The sequence below is a fragment of the Ciona intestinalis genome, unplaced genomic scaffold (genome assembly GCF_000224145.3).
Source record: "Ciona intestinalis unplaced genomic scaffold, KH HT000034.2, whole genome shotgun sequence".
NCBI lineage: Eukaryota > Metazoa > Chordata > Ascidiacea > Phlebobranchia > Cionidae > Ciona > Ciona intestinalis.
The window spans coordinates 353,915-371,983 of NW_004190356.2; the positions used below are offsets into that span (position 1 = coordinate 353,915).

The following is an 18,069-nucleotide window of genomic DNA, read 5'->3' on the forward strand; positions in this document are numbered from 1 at the left end:
CGATCACCATCTTCGCTTACGATTTTAACTGATTCTAGAATTTAATAAAATATACACTCCTTTTAGGCACCTGCATTCTTTACCTCTGTACAATGGTTCTTCGTGTTGCAAAGGGTGATGTTTAATACCTTATAAAAACCGTTCATGTCGTCACGTTTTTCACCCGCCAAACCTTGCAGTGGTTTCGCGGCTCGACTTTGCACCCTAATCACGGCCCCAGCATTGGCTCATTCCCTAACACATTGGTCTATTCTTTTTATATCTTTTTTTGGCTACGGCACGACATGGCGGATTTGGGTGGCAAGCTTTTCACATACTTCAATTGACCGTCGGTCGCAAAGCAGCTATTTCCATCAAGTCATGAGCATTTATCGTGACTTCTTAACGTCTCGCTACACAGACTAACTATCAATTACTAGGGTGTCAGCTTATGGGACAAAATTACTGCTTTCGGTTGCGACGACCTATGGTACGACTTCCCGATTTATAAATACATACGTAGCCCAGCACATGTTTGAGATTTCAAATTTACAAAAAAGCGGTTTAAATGAAATCGGGGACATCTAGGAAAAACTAGGATACAATAGGGTGGGGGAAGATGGGACACCTTTAGCACATAATATCTAAATGTCTTGATCGTGTTTTAAACAATTAACAACGGTCTAGGGAAGTCGTGAGGGTACGCTTTTATAATTCTTTGCATTTTCTTTGTTTACTGCCAAATAGAGCGAGAAAATAGAACGAAAAGGTGTCTCATCTTCTCCCAACCTACTATATAACAAATTAGATATTTCGTTGGTATTTTTACCACATCAAACGTATAGTTTCACTTTCGAATACGTTATTGGGAACCGAGGTTATACGATACATAATACATATATTACGATACATATAATCCACACATTACGGGTAAGAAGAGGCACCTTCAGCACATAATCTAAATATTCGAATTGTGATTTAAACTATTCACAACGCTATTTTAAAAGCCCAGAACTACACCAAAACTGCTCAGAAAAAAGAAGCGCATTGCGGCTAACAATGCCCATTATAATCCATTGTTTTTATGAATGGTATTTTAAATTTTAAACTGGAATTTACAACTAGAGCATTTGTGTAACGAAAAACACTGCTTTAGCTGCCTACCGCTAGGCCTATACTCACATTATTCCACTGATATTATAAAACACTCGTTAATTAAAGGCAATAAAAGCTGTAGTTACTACACGCGTATAAAACTTGCTCAAAACAACACTAAAAAGTAACAGAGTATAAAATAGCTCTTTACTGTAACACGCCAGAGAGAGAACTGGCCACAATTACGCTTTTCCAAGCGGCTGCGCCTCTGATTGATATGCCCGCAGCCGCTCACGTGACGCAAAAGACGCCTAATCAATAATTGCAGTAGAAGGAATGTAAATAACACAAAGTGGTAGAAACAACACGTGAAATACTCAAAACGACACATAGCGGAAAAGGAAACACAAAACGGGAAAACACTTTAAATAAATATAGTAAGGGGATTTTGACGTCATTTATAAATAAAATTAACAAAGATTTTAATATATCTCATCCTACCCCGACTGTTTTCGGATTTGTAATGTTTATGTTACACCTAGAACTGCTTAAGAACTTTCGATGTGTTTTAATATATGTTTTTTTTTTAATATTATTAATTAAGAAAGGCAGCAAGGCAGCAATTTTAGTTCTTAAAATGTTGGGGTAAATGTGCAGTGTCCCATCTTACTCGACGCTACTAATTCCTCTTTACATCTAACTCTTCACACTTTCTATTATTAAACAAAAATCTGACAGTAATCTGTAGTCTTAACATCAGGGAGTTGGCGTTTTACTCGTAAGTCATGCTGCTTGGATGAGATGGGTTCCAGCCAACGTAAACTTGATTGCTGTAGCGACAAGCAGTGTCACTTGCATCTACATTTCCCACATAACGTTGGTGGCCATGGCAACCGGATGCGCAGCGGCGAGCTTGGCAGTTATCGGTTGTTGTGGAGCGATGTCGAACAGCAAGTACATTCTAGGAATGGTAAATATTTAAATGTCTTCGTAAGTTCAGTTTAGAAGCGACTTACTTAAAACAGGCATCCTACACAACTTAAATTGTATAGTAGGGGGGAAGACAGGACAACTTTAGCACATAATATCCAAATATCCTGATCTTCTCAACAATTAACAACAGTATATAAGAGAGGCATGGGGGCATGGTTGTATACTTCTTTGAATGTTCTTTGCTACCAAATTTGGATGATAAAATAGAATGAAAATGTGTCCCATCTCCCCCCAACCTACTATATGACTTTCTTTGAAACATTATCATCCAAAGAATACAGAAACTATTTTTTACCATCGTAGCATAGCAACCCGTATGCACAACTGCTGTCATTTTACTGTAATTTGAAACGTCAAACAGCATTATTAAACAATGCATTATAGAAAGTATCTCATTTACCCCCACCTTACTCTATAACCGCTAAGTTATCTTTTGTTTCAGTTTTTCATGTTTCTTGTCGTGTTGTTTGTTCTTCTGTTAACATTGGTGGGGACGGGGGTCTGGATTCGAACCCAGGTAAGAAAATGATTGCTGTTTAAATAAACCTATATTAAATTAGATATTTAAAAAAAAAAATTTTAAACATATATATATATTTTTTTAATTTTAAAAACTACGCGTCGCAAAAGTTTAGTTAAACCGTAACCTAAATAACAACGTATATTAGAATGGGCGAAGATGAGACACCTTTAGCATATATTATGTCCAAATATTCTGGCCGTGTTTTAAACGACTATAACAACGGTCTATGAAAGACGTGAAGATATGGTTTTCTAATTCTTTGAATGTTTTTTGTTTTGTACCAAATGGGACGAGTAAATGGAACGAAAAGGTGTCCAGTCTCCCCCCACCTTACTATCTTACTATATTACTATATATCATTTTTCCTATATTCCATGTGTGCTTTGTAATTGTTTTTATTCAATTATAAAGTAACGTTATGTACACACACTTATTACAGATTACTGAAGCGTCAACGTACGAGTTGCAATCTTCGTTTATTCTCAGTTACTATGGCGACGACGGTGACAACGTTGAATCAGTTGCATGGAAATATATACAACGAGATGTGAGCAATTTAAAACTTGCGAAATATTTTTTTTTACAAAAATGGTTTTGTATCCCAAATTAAAACACTGCATTAGAAATGGCAAATACTAAGAAATAGTGTATAGAGCAAAACTCGTATACACATTTTGGAGCTGTTTGATTATAGTTGTTAAGACATGGGATACTGTTAGCACGTAAATCACGTAGTACCTGTTTCTATGGCTGTTTTGAACAATTAACAATACTATTTTAGAGTCATGGAAGTAAGATTATGTAATTGTGAAGTTCGTCTGCAGATGTTTTTACGTTCGTTGTTTTTATCAGCTTTATTACAACATATTAAATAACTCTAGTCGCTATATATGGTATAGGGTGGGGGAAAATGGGACATCTTTAGCACATACTGTCTAAATATCCTGACCGTGTTTTAAACAATTAATAACGGTCTATGGAAGCCATTAGGTAACGGTTTAATAATATTTTGAATGTTTTCTTTCTTACCATAAAATGAAACGAAAAATAGAACGAAAGGGCGTCTCATATTTCCCGACCCCACTATAGCCTACTACCCAAATTACCATTGACCAACAAGCGCTAAACACAAATCAAACTTACTTTTAATTTTTACAGTTAAAATGTTGCGGCGTATCGACAGTTAACGGTGATCAAGATTATATTGGACTAGATGGTGGGGTGAAGTTTAAAGGGGGTGAGGTTAAGGGTGCAAAATTTTGGAGGATCCATCCAAGAACTAACTTCACATCAGGTGGGAATCAAACGCATTTATGTAATTAGGAATTGTCTGTGTATGAACTATAACAGTGCATATGGGACGGCATATATATATCACTAAAAGGCTTATGTTTTTATTATGCAGTGCGTTGTAAAGTATGCACTAAATATTTATAGTTGGGTGGGGAAAGATGGGACACATTTTCATTCTATTTTCTCGTCTCGTTTGGTAGTAAACAAAGAACATCCAAAAACGTATAAAACCGTAAACCCTCGACTCCTATATAGATCTTTGTTAATTGTTTAAAACACGATCAGGATATTTAGATATTATTTGCTGAGGGTGTCCCGTCTTCCCCCACCCTACTATGCATATATTTTTATTCAACACGTAAACTTAGTTTATAAACTTTGTATTACCTTCATTTGAATACATGCATCTACTATACAAGATATGTTCTTCTTCCACACAACTCTTTTATAAGTTTAAACCCCTTCACAGTTTTACTACCCTATTAAAGGCATTAAAATAGCACTCGGTAAATAAACGGCTAAAACAAAAGTGTCGCAACACAAACCCAATATAGTAGAGGGGGGAAAATGAGACACCTTTTCATTCTCTTTTCGTCCCGTTTGGTAGTAAACAATCAAAGAATTAAAAAAACCCATTCTCACGACTTCCGGCATAGACCATTGTTAATTGTTGAAAAACGACTAGGATATTTGGATATTATTTGCTAAAGGTGTCCCGTCTCCCCACCCTACTATATGATCGCGAAGCAAACAATGTTAAAACGAACGTTCACAGACCACCCTGCATGGCCAGACAGTTGCTGTGTACAAGACGAGCAAATGACGTACAAGAACTTGCAATTATGTCGTTACGATTCAGAGGCAGGGGAATATCGATATACTGAGGTAAATGCTCACCTTTTTACTTTCTTACATATACAGTAGAGTGGGGGGAAATGGGACACCCTTTCATTCCCTTTAATCATCCCATTTGTTAGTAAACAAAGAACATTCAAAGAATTATAACCTCCTCACTAGTTCCATAGACCAATGTTAACTATTTAAATTACGATTAGTATATTTGGATATTATTGGCTAAAGGTGTCCCATCTTCCCCCACCCTACTTTAAATGCAGCGAAAGTCTAAATTACATCAAGACTTAACCTACCAATCTCCTTTTAACTCTTTACGTTACTTAACATTTTTAACTTTCTAACTAAGCTCTTAATTGTCTGTAAACAAAACCAATGTTGCAGCTCAGAATTTTATCTTACTGATAAGACTGAGTGGGTAGACCATCTACTTGCACCTATTACAGAAATGCCCAGAGTGCGCAGAGCAATCAAACGTCCGTTGAATTCCGTAACACGCGTTCTTTCTTGCAGGGCTGCAGGGACAAAGTGTCGTCATTCCTTGGCAACAATTTCCTTCTTATATCAGCTATGGCTGCAACACTTGCTATTATTGAGGTAACAGTTTCTCAATTTTCTCTTAACCTATTTTGAAAAACCGTGGTGTGAGTTTTCCATATTGCATTTGCTAACGAATGTTGTTCAACCATGATATAGTAGAGTGGGAGATGATGGGACACCTTTTCATTATATTTTCTCGTCTTATTTGGTAGTAAACAAAGAATAGTCAAGGAATTATGAAACCGTATCCTCACGACTTCCATAGACCGTTGTTAACTGTTTAAAACATGATCGGGATATTTGGGTATTTTGTGAATAAGGTGTCCCATCTTTCCCCACCTTACTATATAACTTGATACTAATTAAATATAAATGGCTGGTTGGTCTTATAGGTGTAGCGGTCACTCTTATTTTTTTCCAATTAAATGTAAACATGTTTTTTACTGTACGCGTGTTTTAACAACTGTTGTTTTGTCGCTGTATCCTGCCTTTGCGTTTAAAATATTTTTGAATCTTCACTACCACAATCGAAAAGACCAATACAGTTATTATTATAATACTATTATTAGATCTCTTCCACAATAATTTTCTCTTTTCAGACGATTCACTTCTGTGTGGTTCGCCAGTTAGAAGCAGCGATGACGACACCGGACAATGTTTCACGAATCACCCAGTTCTCGTTTGAAGCGCCCAGTAGCTCAAGTCTTAATCGGTTAACTTAACACATCAACTTTATTACAACTTTATTGCGGTTCAAAATAAAATGTACCACTTATTATTATCGTGCAACAAAACAAAAAATGTGGTCATTTAAAAATAATGTTTTTTTTAAGTTGTTTTTACACAAATCTGCCAAATTATTGTAAACAATTTGTAGTATTTATTATTTCCGTGCAACAAACGGGAAATTGAAGAAAGGAAAATAAACTACGAACTCCTTCACAGTTTATGTGCAATATGCATGTGTCAGCAATTAAAATGGTAGTTTTAAATACATTGCAATTTGTAAAACGTTTAAAAGTGAATAAAAAGAAAGTCAGGATTGTTATACAATATTACATATTTAAGGTAATAGATTAGGAAATGGGGTCAAGCCTAAATATCAGGTACCATGGTATGCCTCACCATATAGTATAGGACTATGATGATATTTTAGGTCAGGTTTAAAAGGGAGGTAGTATGTTAAAATGCTATATATCATTAAACAACCTACAAAAACTGGGGCAAATACGCATACTGAACCAAAAAATAAACCGAATGCCAGACTAAGCTATGAAGGCCGACCATTTTACCAAACAACATGTTAATGGCTATACTGTCGTTTCTTAACTGTGGGGAAATCTTCTATAATCTGTATCTCTGATGCTTAGACCTAGTGCGTGTGTTATGACGTCAACAGCCACTTCTGCAGTCGCCTCCGCTCTTTTTGGATCGAGTTCCGGATTTACTTCAACCAAGTCAAAAGCACTGAGTGAACCGGTTCTTGCTACTTCTTCTGTCACATACATTGCTTCTCTGTATGACAATCCACCACGCACTGAAATAGAAAGAAATTTGACAGCGTTTTGTGTATGTATGTTTTCATCATATAAAAGTAGTCTTGGCTTAGTGGTTAAAGCGCCCTGTGCCCAGAGAATTTGACGATCAATGCTGCAACTATTATGAGCTTTTATGTTTTTTCTGTTCTATGTGGGTGAGACCCGCAGCTTGGCACGCCATGGTTCCTAGGATTTGGGCAAGGATTGGCCCATTACCCCAACACCCGGGGTGCTGCCACATGGACCTTAACAGTTTTTGGAGCCTGACGCTTTACCGGAGATAGGCGACAAGGGCTTTAATGGTAATGAAAGGAAGATCTTAGCTTGACAGCTTGCCTATAACTAAAACGGCTAGGTGTAACGGCCACGCTTGTAATCTTCCAATTAAATGTAAATAAATGTAAAATGTTTTTAACTGTAAACGTGTTTTTACAACTGTTGTTTTGTTGCTATATCCTGTCTTTTCAATTAAAATATTTTTAAATCTTCACAACCGTAATCGAAAAGACAAAAAATGTTATCATTACCATTATAAACTTACCTGGTGTTCCAGTAGATGGCGCTATACCAGGATCTACAGAATCGATATCGAAACTAACATGAAGTGGACGATTCCCACTAGTGGAGAAAACGTGTTTAACATGTGTTAGAATTGTTTTTTAATAGAAATAGTATTGTGGTATAAGTCTAACTACTAAAATATGAAAGTGTAAGTTTTTTTTTTTTGTAAAACAGCTACAGAAACAGCTTTAAAAAAACAAAATTGTTACGTATACATAAGTGAAATAATACAAGATTTAAGTTTACCGTCATAGATTTAATAAAACTTAATAAAATATTGCTTTCATCAACTACTATGGAATTGTTTATTGATAGAGATCGGTTTTGAATGTTTATATACCCGTTGGCAATTTCTAATTCATGTGATTTTCTTAGTAAATATACCGCAAATAGTAAAAAAGCAATTGACATAAACCGAAAATTTGTAAAATAAGTACATTCTTTAAAAGGATTAGAAAAGTTCGTAAGAATTTTATGGTTTAAGCATTTGAAAAGAATATTGATTTTAAATTATACCAAACATTAAGTCCGGCGCCGTGGCGTAGTGGTTAGCGCGCCTGCCTGTAACCATTAGGTAATGGGTTCAAGGCTCGTCGCTGCTACCATTGTGGTCGTATGTGTCTAATGGGTTGTCCAAATTATCAGCCATACATAAAAAAAAATAAAAAAATCCAAAAAAATAATCACCCACAAAGTAACATACATGGTAACTCGTAAGATGGCACGAGGTGTTATACCCGTGTGATAACGACTGTCGTTTTCCTGCCACGCGAGGATAAAGTAAGTTACATTACATTATACAATATAATATTTTATGCTTTTATTGTCCAATATAAATTATGCTACCACAAAAATAGGTATTCGTTTATCAGGTAGGGAAACATTGCTATAGAGTTTGTATAAACAAAACCACTATTAATGTGGTTCCCAAAATGGGACCCACCCATATTTTTTACCAAATCATCATTTTAGTTAGTTTGTTAAATAGAGTTCCCATCTTTTTTATTGGATAGGATTCATATAAAATTCTTTAATAAGATTTGAATCATAATTTAATTGATCTTTTGACATTAAAAATCCCATTGGGTATAATTTTCAGTATCTCCTTATCCAAAGTATTTGATGGGTTTAATAAAGCTATAAATTTTTAAGTAGGCTTTAATATACAATAGATCAGGTAACCTCAATCCAACTTTATGCCAAGGTTTAGGTAAGATTTTCTATACTGGTAGTGGTAAGAGGGGTCTCTCTGGAACTTAGGCCACAGTCATCCTTTTATGTAACATTTGTGTAAACAGTTGTACTGCAAATATTGTTTTTAATGAATAATATTGTTTTTTTAAATGACCTTCCTATGTTTGGCTTGTGGAAATATCTTATCTTAATAATAATACCTAGGATTTATCATATCCAGTATCTTTTCCATGCAGTGAGCAATTCCATTTCTGTCTATTTCTCTTATACTGCAGTGGGGAATATTGTATCTCTTCATGATGGCACTGTATGTAAGTAACCATTAAATACTACGTAACTAGCAAACAATATAACATTAATTTTAAGTATCTTCTTTTTAATAATGAAGATTTAAAACAATAAAAAAAAGGAGCAACAAACTAGTTGAAAATACACTAAAAACAATACATCGATATAAACGACTTACATTTCCCCGGGGTCAATGTCACGAATGGCAATAAATCCAATATTAGGAGAACTTACACTGAAAAGAACGGTTCATCAAATATAATTCTTAAAATGTATTAACTTATATAGATTATAAAAGTGTCTAATTATGCCATAGCTTAATTACATAGACCATTTTTTACACAAAAAACAGCATCAAAACACGGCTAATGGTAAACAGATGTACAACATCATACAGTAAATAAGTAATAAACTATCGTACAACAATATAACAAATTTGTACCATGATTTGCACCAATCAAAGTCAGAAATTGGAGTTCTCTGCAAAATAAAAATAACCACTTCAATGACTTATAATAAATATACCTGGTTTCATAATTAAGAACAAAAATATTTGAAAATAAATTTATTTATCCCTCTAATTTAACACATAAAAAAAGTATGTGAAAAAGAATATCTTCAACTGTCTCTACACCTTATCTCAATTGTGTAGAAAAGCTTCATTTTTTTGTTTTGTTTATCTCAATTTTGTGGAAAAATTTTATCTTTTCGTTTTGCATATCTCAATTTTGTGGAAAAACTTTATCATTTCGTTTTGCATATCTCAATGTTGTGGAAAAGCTTTATATTGCGTTTTCCATACCTTATTCTCCAAATCTTTGAGTAAAAAGTGAAGCGGCATTCCATGTATGTTGCCTGATGGAGACGTGGTTGGGTTATTCAAGTCGGGATGTGCATCCACCCATAAGACACTAAGGTTAGGCCTCGCTTGAGAATGACCAAAAATTGAACCAACAGCCATACTGTTTGAAAACAAAAGATATTTAAGCCTAATTCTAATCTTGGGGAAACTTAATTCATACACGACACCCAATATATTTAGGTTTAATTCTAACGTTTGGGTAATTAAACGCATACGCCCAATATAAGATTAATTATAATATTGGGGTAATTTACTTCATATATTTTGGCTTAATTCTAATGTTGGGGCATTTTTTCGCATACATCCAATTTGGGTGACCCAATATATTTAAGCTTAATTATAATGTTGGGTTTATTTAACGCATACACATTACCTGTGATCACCTCCAAGGTTAACACATATATCATTGGTTTGTAGGGTGTTGTATACGGCATCAGCAAGCTGGTAACATATATAAAGTAAATATTTTGAAGAAGTGCAAATAATATTACTATAACTTATGTATTGTCTGTTGGGTTTAACATTAACCTTTTTAAAAATTTAACTTGTTGTTTTAAAACTGTTGTTTTACCAATAATAACCCACTTTGTATATTACTGTAACTAAAAAATAAATTAAAGTTATATTATATACAAATGGACATTATATAGGACATATATTATATATTTTGTCAATGAAATAAAGGTGTTTAAATCATGCCCAGAGTATCTGGTATTTTAGATTAACATGTACTACTTTTACAGATATTATAATATGACCCTGTTCCCGGTTTACAATGTAAAATAGGAGAAGTTCTGTATTAAACAATTAAATCCACATTAATTAGGTTACTTTAAAAATAAATGTAACAATTACTTTTTTGTTGGCAGTACCGCACGCGCGCGAATTCTTTATTGTCCAATTTCCATCTTTGCTGACGTCATCCACGTGTGCGCCATGCGCAATGTCGAGGTCACCATAATCGTTGACCTCCAAACCTGTGTACATGGATCGAATGTTACGCTGTGTTTCGTGGACAGTATAAACCATGTTTAACACAAGACGAGCTTTGCTTTCAAATGTTGTAGCAGTTTAGCTAAAAGTCCCGCTTTGCGATGTCGCATGGAGATAATTAGGAAAACGTGTGTAGATTTTTGCAACTCATCCACAATTGATGTTGCAGTCATAACGCCTACGTTTGGTTACTACTTGCGTGTTGTATTTTGTGTTGTATATAATTGTGTTGTATAATAACCATTACATATGCCTCCCTTTGAAAGATTTTACGTTGCTACAAGTCGTAGGCAATATTCACAGTAGCGTGGTATTGAAAGTAATAAAGCTGCTAAATAAATTATTTTAAATCTTAGGTTCAAGTTGATAGAAACTGCCAACCTATTCTTTAAATAATCGTATGAAAAAACGTTTTTGGCATCTGTTTTCGCTTTACTTACCAACATGGTCCGACAATCGTTGCAACAAACCAGCATCGCGTATCGCCTTCGGTCCATTGCGTACACCAGGCTTGCCCTAAAAAAACAAAAAACTTATTTTAAACAGCAGCCAGGCGTTACATAATTAAGAGCTCCGTTATCATAATAACAATACATGCTCCCACAAAAGTTAAGGCGGATGGTATTAATAAGTTTATATTGGTTTAACGTAGTTTACATAGGCAAAACATTAATAATTAGCTGCTTTAATAAATATGTTCAGATTTTTAACTATGGCATTAATATTAGCCCTGTTAACATTAGGCGCAACACAGCGGTCCAACTTACTTGACCGAAATGCATTGGAACGCCAAGCACGCCGACCTTAACCACGTCACCTGGCAGGGGATTGTTTGTCAATAATCGTTTTTGTGACGTACATGACTCTTTGTGTTTACAAGGCTTTACAATTTCCCTTGCGAATCGACGTAGCTGTTGTTTATATAAACTCATACTAAAGTTATTACCAAATTATACGTAACACACGAGTTCTCTACAACCAGAAAGATACTGTTAATACTGAAATTATGGTCCTTTCAACAAAACTACGACTGAACATGATCCCGGAAAAGTGCTGTGGACAAAAAATAGTCTAATCTCTAAAACAACTTTGATTTAGGAAAACAAACAAACTGATTGGTCTGACAACACCACCACTATCTGCAATCCGAACAAACAGTTTAAACTTCGGTCACAGCGACTGGTCTCGCGTTACAAAACCCGCGTGTTATAACGTCACATTGTTTCGATGGCCACTATTGGCTGGTTGAATCGGTGGGCGTTTCTGGAGGCGTGTCCGGAGGCGTATGTTCGTGATGACGCAACAAACAAGGAAATGACGAGCGAACAAAAAACAAAAACATTTAAGAGATTTCAAACGAATGGGATCATTGTACCATGGCTAAATACATCTATTCAAGTGTAATCGAGATATATGTTTCGTTCATTTTATTCTTATTGTGGCATTGCATGACGCGACGTTGCATCATAAACCTATATGTCCCATCGTTGAACAACAATGCAGCTGTTTGGTACTTTAACACGCACCTTTTTTATTATTTCAACTTGCACCTTTTTTTAAGTGCGGTTCTTAATATTCAACGTATCTTAATAGTGTTAATACTCAACTATATTAATATAAGCATTTTTAACGAACATATACCGCGGGTTTTATACAGACGTCCCATTTCTTCTGCACATCATACACAGCGGCCGTAACAAAAATGCTAAATTCTAATATCCTATTATTGTCGTTGCCTTACCGTTGATAAAGCATGTTTTATCTCTTGTACTTACTAAAGTTTACACTAGCTTTTACAAAATATAGTTGTTTTCACAAACACTAATGTATCTTGAAACATAACCTCTTTTTTGCACTTTATTTTATATGTTGTTGATACGATTGCGAATATATTTGTAGTAATAGCGTCAGCGTGTAACCGAATGCATGATCCTCAAAATTTGTGGTACATCGCGTAATGTTCTTACTGTATTGACGCAACAAGAACGTTTTTTTTTCCATAAAGAAGCGGTAAACAGCATGAAACATTAAATGACAAACACTATAAGAATGATTGGATGTATGTATGTAGGTCGAACAATAGAATTATTCAAAATGACGGTCTTACCTTTAATCATATGTTTCATGAACTGACTTTTCCAAGTCAAATCTCAGTACTAAGTCTTAATTTAACTGTCTAATAACTCGCATCATTGCCTATGAAGTGAAACAAACATATGGAGCTGTGGGGGAAGATGGAACACCTTTATCATAATATATCCAAATATTGTAATTTCCAATCATGTTTTAAACAATTAACAACGGTGTATGGGAGTCGTGAGAATAGATTTGTAACTTATTAAAAGTTTATTATTTACTACAAAAGGGGACGAGAAAAATGTGTCCCCTACTATACAGTAGGGTGGGGGAAGATGGCACACATTTTCATTCTATTTTCTCGTCCTATTTAGTAGTTAATTGTTTAAAAAACGATCAGGATATTTGGATATTACGTGCTAAAGGTGTCCCATCTCCCCCCATCCTACTATATATAACAATTAACGCTTTGAGAAAGAAAAAGGTCTACAAAACCGAATAAAACTTTTTTTACTGTTGTACGTGGCCTACAGGGTATAAAAATGCGAGCAATATGCACTGAGCTTATATTACAGTTTTATTTCTGCGAATAATATATTTTGATTCTAGAGATGGCGATGAATTTCCTATCAGCCGTTTTCTTCGTCGTTGTTGTCACCAACAAGTGAAGGTAAGCAATCCTTGAAGTTTCTATAGTTTCCTGGTCTGCTAAATTTATGTTGGCTATTTTTCTATTCGTTGTTTTGTTATAATTCATCAGTTTTAGCTCTTTTTATTTTGATTTTTTATTCGAATATCAGTAAAAGTATAGTAATGTGGGGAAAGACGGGACACCTTTTCATTTTATTTTCTCATCCTATTTGTTAGTAAACAAAGAATATTAAAAAAATTATAAAACTTTATTCTCACCACTTTCATCGATTTTTGTGAATTTTTTAAAACGTGATCAGGATTTTTGAATATTATGTGATAAAGGTGTCCCATCTTCCCCCATCCTACTATATCACCCCCGCATATATTTTAGTAAGTCGTCGCTGTTATGGGTTTGATAACCTTGCCGGACCTTTGGCTAAACATGGCCTACAGACATCTTTAGCAGGCCATGGGCTAAAGTTTGTTCGATAAATTCAACCAACATCAGTTACTTTGAAGGACGTGGAATCGTGAAAGGAAACTTGATTTTCGTAACCCATGCTTTTAAAGTGTGGTGTAAACCAGTCATTTGATGTTCTTTTTTTTGTTCAGTCAATAAATGCTTACAGCGGTTATAGCCGAATAGTGCAGTTGGTTGAAGCATCGTGATAATAACGCGAATGTCGCGGGATCGATTCCTGTATTGCTGGTCAAGTTGGTACCTCGAAAGCTCAGTTGGGATAGCGTTAGTTTTAATTTTGAAGTAAATTACCAACGTCCATGGGTGGGCTCGAACCACCAATCTTTCGGTTAACAGCCGCTTACTCAAATGTATTAAGCAAGCAAAGTTGAACCTAAATCTCAGCTTTATGGCGTCCGGAGACCAATATAAAGAATAGTGACATTTATTCATGCGTGTTGATCATAAATAGATATATATTTTTATTCGTTGCCAAATAATGTATGTGGCTGATGTATCAACACACACTACAACAATATTGCATACAAGACCAACATAAATATCTTCACTTTGTAGTAGGACCTTATTTGTGCTAATAAAACGTAGCAAAATTGTAGTCGTGATGACATGGATGCTAAATTAAGTATCAAAGATTATTAACAACAGGATAAAATCAAACGGGCGAAGTAAAATTTTTAAGGGTTGTCAAAATTGAAAATGTTTAAGCGCTTTGTGGGTGACGTCATTAATGACGTAGCGTGCATGCTGCTGCCTCTAGTGGTCGAGGATACGAAGGTTGCCGGAGACAATCTTGTTTTCTAAGAAAGCACCAGATGGGATATCAATTCGTTCACCGTGGTTGGCGATGATTATCACTGTCCCCTGTGACGTAATAATAATTAATAATAATAATAACTTTATTTGTCTCTTCGAATACGGTGGCGAAGATATTTTTAAATATTTTAAACAAAAAGACAGAATATAGCGACAAAACAACAGTTGTTAAAACACGCTTAGAGTTAAAAATATATTTTTACATTTATTTGGAAGATATTAAGCATGGCTACACTGACAAACAAGCCATTTAAACAAGCCCATCAAACAAGACAATTACTAACAAGTTAGTCTTATAACCAAATTAAAAGATAATAACTAAATTTAAAGAGAAAACAAGCAAAGGTTTTATGGTATGAAAAATGAGCTTTACAAAAACACAGCCGGCAATTGTTAATGGCGTCACCGCCATTTACCTTGAGCGTGACGTCTTTTCCAAACGTGACGTCACCACTGACTGTGAGGTGGTCGAGTTCAAGCATGTCCGGTATGTTCGCAAATCGACCGAGAAATTTGTGGATCTAAAGTTAATTAGGTGGTTCTTATTTTTTTTTGGACAGTTGGCAAATCAAGCAGCTTATCCATGGTTGTTACACCCATACTTATATTCTATTGTTGTGGATAAGCATAAAAATTTATTTAAACACGTTGTATCTTGTATTTGACGGAAGAGGGTAAAACTTTCACAAAAAAAAAATTATCACCCACTGAGTAACATACTTGTTAACTCGTCGTTTTCCAGCCACGCGAGGATAAAGTAAGTTACATTCATTCATTCAAGTCTCTCAGTATCACTCATACTTATTTAAGGTATTTGCAAAAGTGATAACAACAAATAACTTAAGATACTTATAATCAGAGTCAGGCAAAGTGGTTAGCAGGCCTGCCTCTAACCTAGAGGTAATGGGTTCAAGGCTTGTCGCTGCTACCATTGTGGGCGTATGTGTCCTTGGGCAAGACATTTAACGGCAATTGCTCCAACCCAGTGGTCACTAACGGGTTGTTCAAATTATCAGACACACACATAAAAAAATCCTTTACCTACTATTACTATGTAACAATGCAACTTTAAACTTTAAATTTTCATTCAGCTAAACTTAATTGAATTTTGTTATCTCCGTTACCTTTGAAAAATGTTCATCACCAAGCTTAATGAGAGGTGTGGTTGGGAACTGACGCTTGCTACTCATCACCATTGATCCATTCTTCAACTCATAGAGGTTGCTCATTACCAGCAGAAGATCAGAAGTTTTTTTCACGGGTAGAAAACGGCTTCGAGGAACGTTGATACCTGGAAGAAGTTGGATTAGAACTTTACCCTTTTAATATATAGTTGGGTAGGGGAAGATGGGACATCTATAGCACATAGTATCCAAATACCCTAATCATGTTTAAACAATTAAAAACAGTCAATGGGAGTTGCGATGATACGGTTTTATAATATTTAAATTTTCTTTGTTTACTACCAAATGCGACAAGAAAACAGAATGGAAAGGTGTCCAATTTCCTCACTGTAGTAGCAAACCACGCAATTCAAAGCAAAAAAATCAAACAGTTGAATATAGTTGTAAAAAATAATTCCAAAAACAGTTTTCAATAAAAAAATTCAATATAGTCATCAATATAATAAGTGCAAACAATCAGTTTAGTCATCTTGTGGATGGGTGTTAGTGGAAAAAGATAAGGAGATATATAAGTGCTTGGGGTCTAACGCTAGTTTTAGTTAGAGGTATGGGTAGTTGGTTTTGAGTTTGTTCACAAATTCACATGAAAGTCAAAGTGTAAGGTCCAGCTTTACGGTTTATAAAGAAAACTCTTAAAATAAAGAATATGAATTTGACATTCAATCCCAAACCCAACGTTATTCAGCATTCAAAATTATCAAATAACAACTATTTTAAAACAGTTAAACAGACCAAAGTTAAGTAACTATTTATAAAGTGTGACCGCAGAGGAGGCAAAACAGGGCAGAATAAAACACATCCATTTTTACCGATTGCATTGTGAAAGTTTTTAATTCCAGCTCCACTTGCAGTTTCAAGTTGAATAACATTGGTTCCATTGGCAAGTCTCTGTTGGTAATTTTTTGATTAGTTTCAGAACTTTTAACAATTTATACCCAAGATAATACATAACTTAGGTGTTTTTTTTATTTTTTCGGCCTAGACGTATTTTTTAGGAAATAAGACAGACCACAAACATAAATTTTATTTTTTTACATATATTAGTATTATGAGGTAAAATTTTGTAAAAACATTTTTTTTGGTGGTAATTAAATGTTTAGTAAGCTTTTTAACACAAATAAAAATTTACATAAAATGTAAAAAAAATGATATAAAATACTAACAAATATCCACAGAAAATGTTTAAAAAAGTTACAAAAAATTAAAAAAGTTACAAAAAAAGGAAGTCACCAAAAAACAAGTTAAAAAAAGTTGGCCTAAAATCTAAAACCGTTTCATTAACAAGTTCACCTTGTTGTTCACAATAACTTCCATCTCCATTTTCCCAGCAGTTGTTAGTTCCGATATAGACTGCATACTCATCCATAAGTTGTTGGTGTTGAAGATCTTGAACTTTGAAACACTTTTGAACTCGTCCACGTGTTCCTTGGGAACTTGCGCAATCTCGAGCAAACGAAGTTTGTTCTCGTATTCAATAAGAGTACCACCCTGCAGGATAATACATTGAAGTGGTCAGTGAAAGTATAACACAGTCGATGGATATACAATTAGTCATAAAAATAAATTAACAGTTTTTCTGTTAATGAAACTAATCATGGTACTATAACTACTACATGCCCTATTTACGAAGACACTCAACACCCGTGACCCCTTGTTCTTTATCAATAAAATAAACTAGATTAGCTTAAACATATTTCCTGTTTTACTATATTTTACAATTCACAGTAATTACTCAGAATGAACAAAATTCATAAGCAGATTTCTGCACACTGGACATCATTTAAGATATATCCATATATAGTGGAGTGGGAGAAGCGAACAGTAAATATATAGATAAATCAAAATATCCTGATCGTGTTTCAGTTTAAACAATTAACAACGCTCCATGAGAGTCGTGAGGATACGGTTTTATAATTCTTTGAATATTTTTTGTTTACTATCAAAAGGGACAAGAAAATAGTATGAAAAGGTGTTCCATCTTTCCCCACCCACCCTACTATAATATCAAAGCTACAAAAAGAAATAATCTATACATAATATTCTGCCCACTAACTATTCACTAAGTTACCAAGCATCTAAACTAATAGTTATATTACCTTAACATCAGCTCTTGTTTTATCTGTCACCTCCATCACAAAATCACACGGTTTGCTGCCCTCAGGTGGATTACC

At 34.6% G+C, this 18,069-nt stretch overlaps 3 protein-coding genes and 2 long non-coding RNA genes across 6 annotated transcripts in view; 2 read left to right on the plus strand and 3 right to left on the minus strand.

Annotated features, from left to right (window-relative positions):
- Positions 1–1,259: 1,259 nt before the first annotated feature.
- LOC108950178 lies at positions 1,260–4,981 on the minus strand. 2 transcript variants are annotated; one of them, XR_003396637.1, is made up of 4 exons: positions 4,781–4,981; positions 4,271–4,362; positions 2,468–2,599; positions 1,260–2,035 (listed from the first exon to the last, which is right to left on the minus strand). It is a non-coding gene; the product is annotated as an uncharacterized LOC108950178 (long non-coding RNA). The 2 variants fall into 2 exon arrangements; XR_001975106.2 differs by lacking the exon at positions 2,468–2,599 and having other exon boundaries at positions 4,781–4,840.
- Positions 1,841–6,222, plus strand: LOC100179455 (tetraspanin-18-like). The gene is made up of 7 exons (XM_026837941.1): positions 1,841–2,044; positions 2,510–2,584; positions 3,030–3,137; positions 3,749–3,884; positions 4,659–4,768; positions 5,249–5,332; positions 5,875–6,222. The coding sequence occupies exons 1-7, from the start codon at positions 1,871–1,873 to the stop codon at positions 5,995–5,997; spliced, it is 810 nt and encodes a 269-aa protein (XP_026693742.1). The 5' UTR covers positions 1,841–1,870; the 3' UTR covers positions 5,998–6,222.
- Positions 6,002–11,718, minus strand: LOC100181764 (arginase-2, mitochondrial). Its single transcript, XM_002131675.4, has 10 exons — positions 11,479–11,718; positions 11,152–11,227; positions 10,574–10,695; positions 10,092–10,159; positions 9,659–9,818; positions 9,299–9,336; positions 9,035–9,091; positions 8,769–8,873; positions 7,355–7,431; positions 6,002–6,812 (listed from the first exon to the last, which is right to left on the minus strand). The coding sequence occupies exons 1-10, from the start codon at positions 11,641–11,643 to the stop codon at positions 6,601–6,603; spliced, it is 1,080 nt and encodes a 359-aa protein (XP_002131711.1). The 5' UTR covers positions 11,644–11,718; the 3' UTR covers positions 6,002–6,600.
- A 1,609-nt stretch (positions 11,719–13,327) lies between these two features.
- LOC113474919 lies at positions 13,328–14,486 on the plus strand. Its single transcript, XR_003396638.1, has 2 exons — positions 13,328–13,457; positions 13,812–14,486. It is a non-coding gene; the product is annotated as an uncharacterized LOC113474919 (long non-coding RNA).
- Positions 14,310–18,069, minus strand: part of LOC100184955 (UTP--glucose-1-phosphate uridylyltransferase) — a gene marked incomplete in the record, with an annotated part of 16,859 nt that continues 13,099 nt past the window's right edge. The window contains 3 exon segments of the mRNA XM_026837940.1: positions 14,310–14,762; positions 15,131–15,235; positions 15,839–15,970. Of these exon segments, the coding sequence (XP_026693741.1) occupies positions 14,655–14,762; positions 15,131–15,235; positions 15,839–15,970 (345 nt within the window).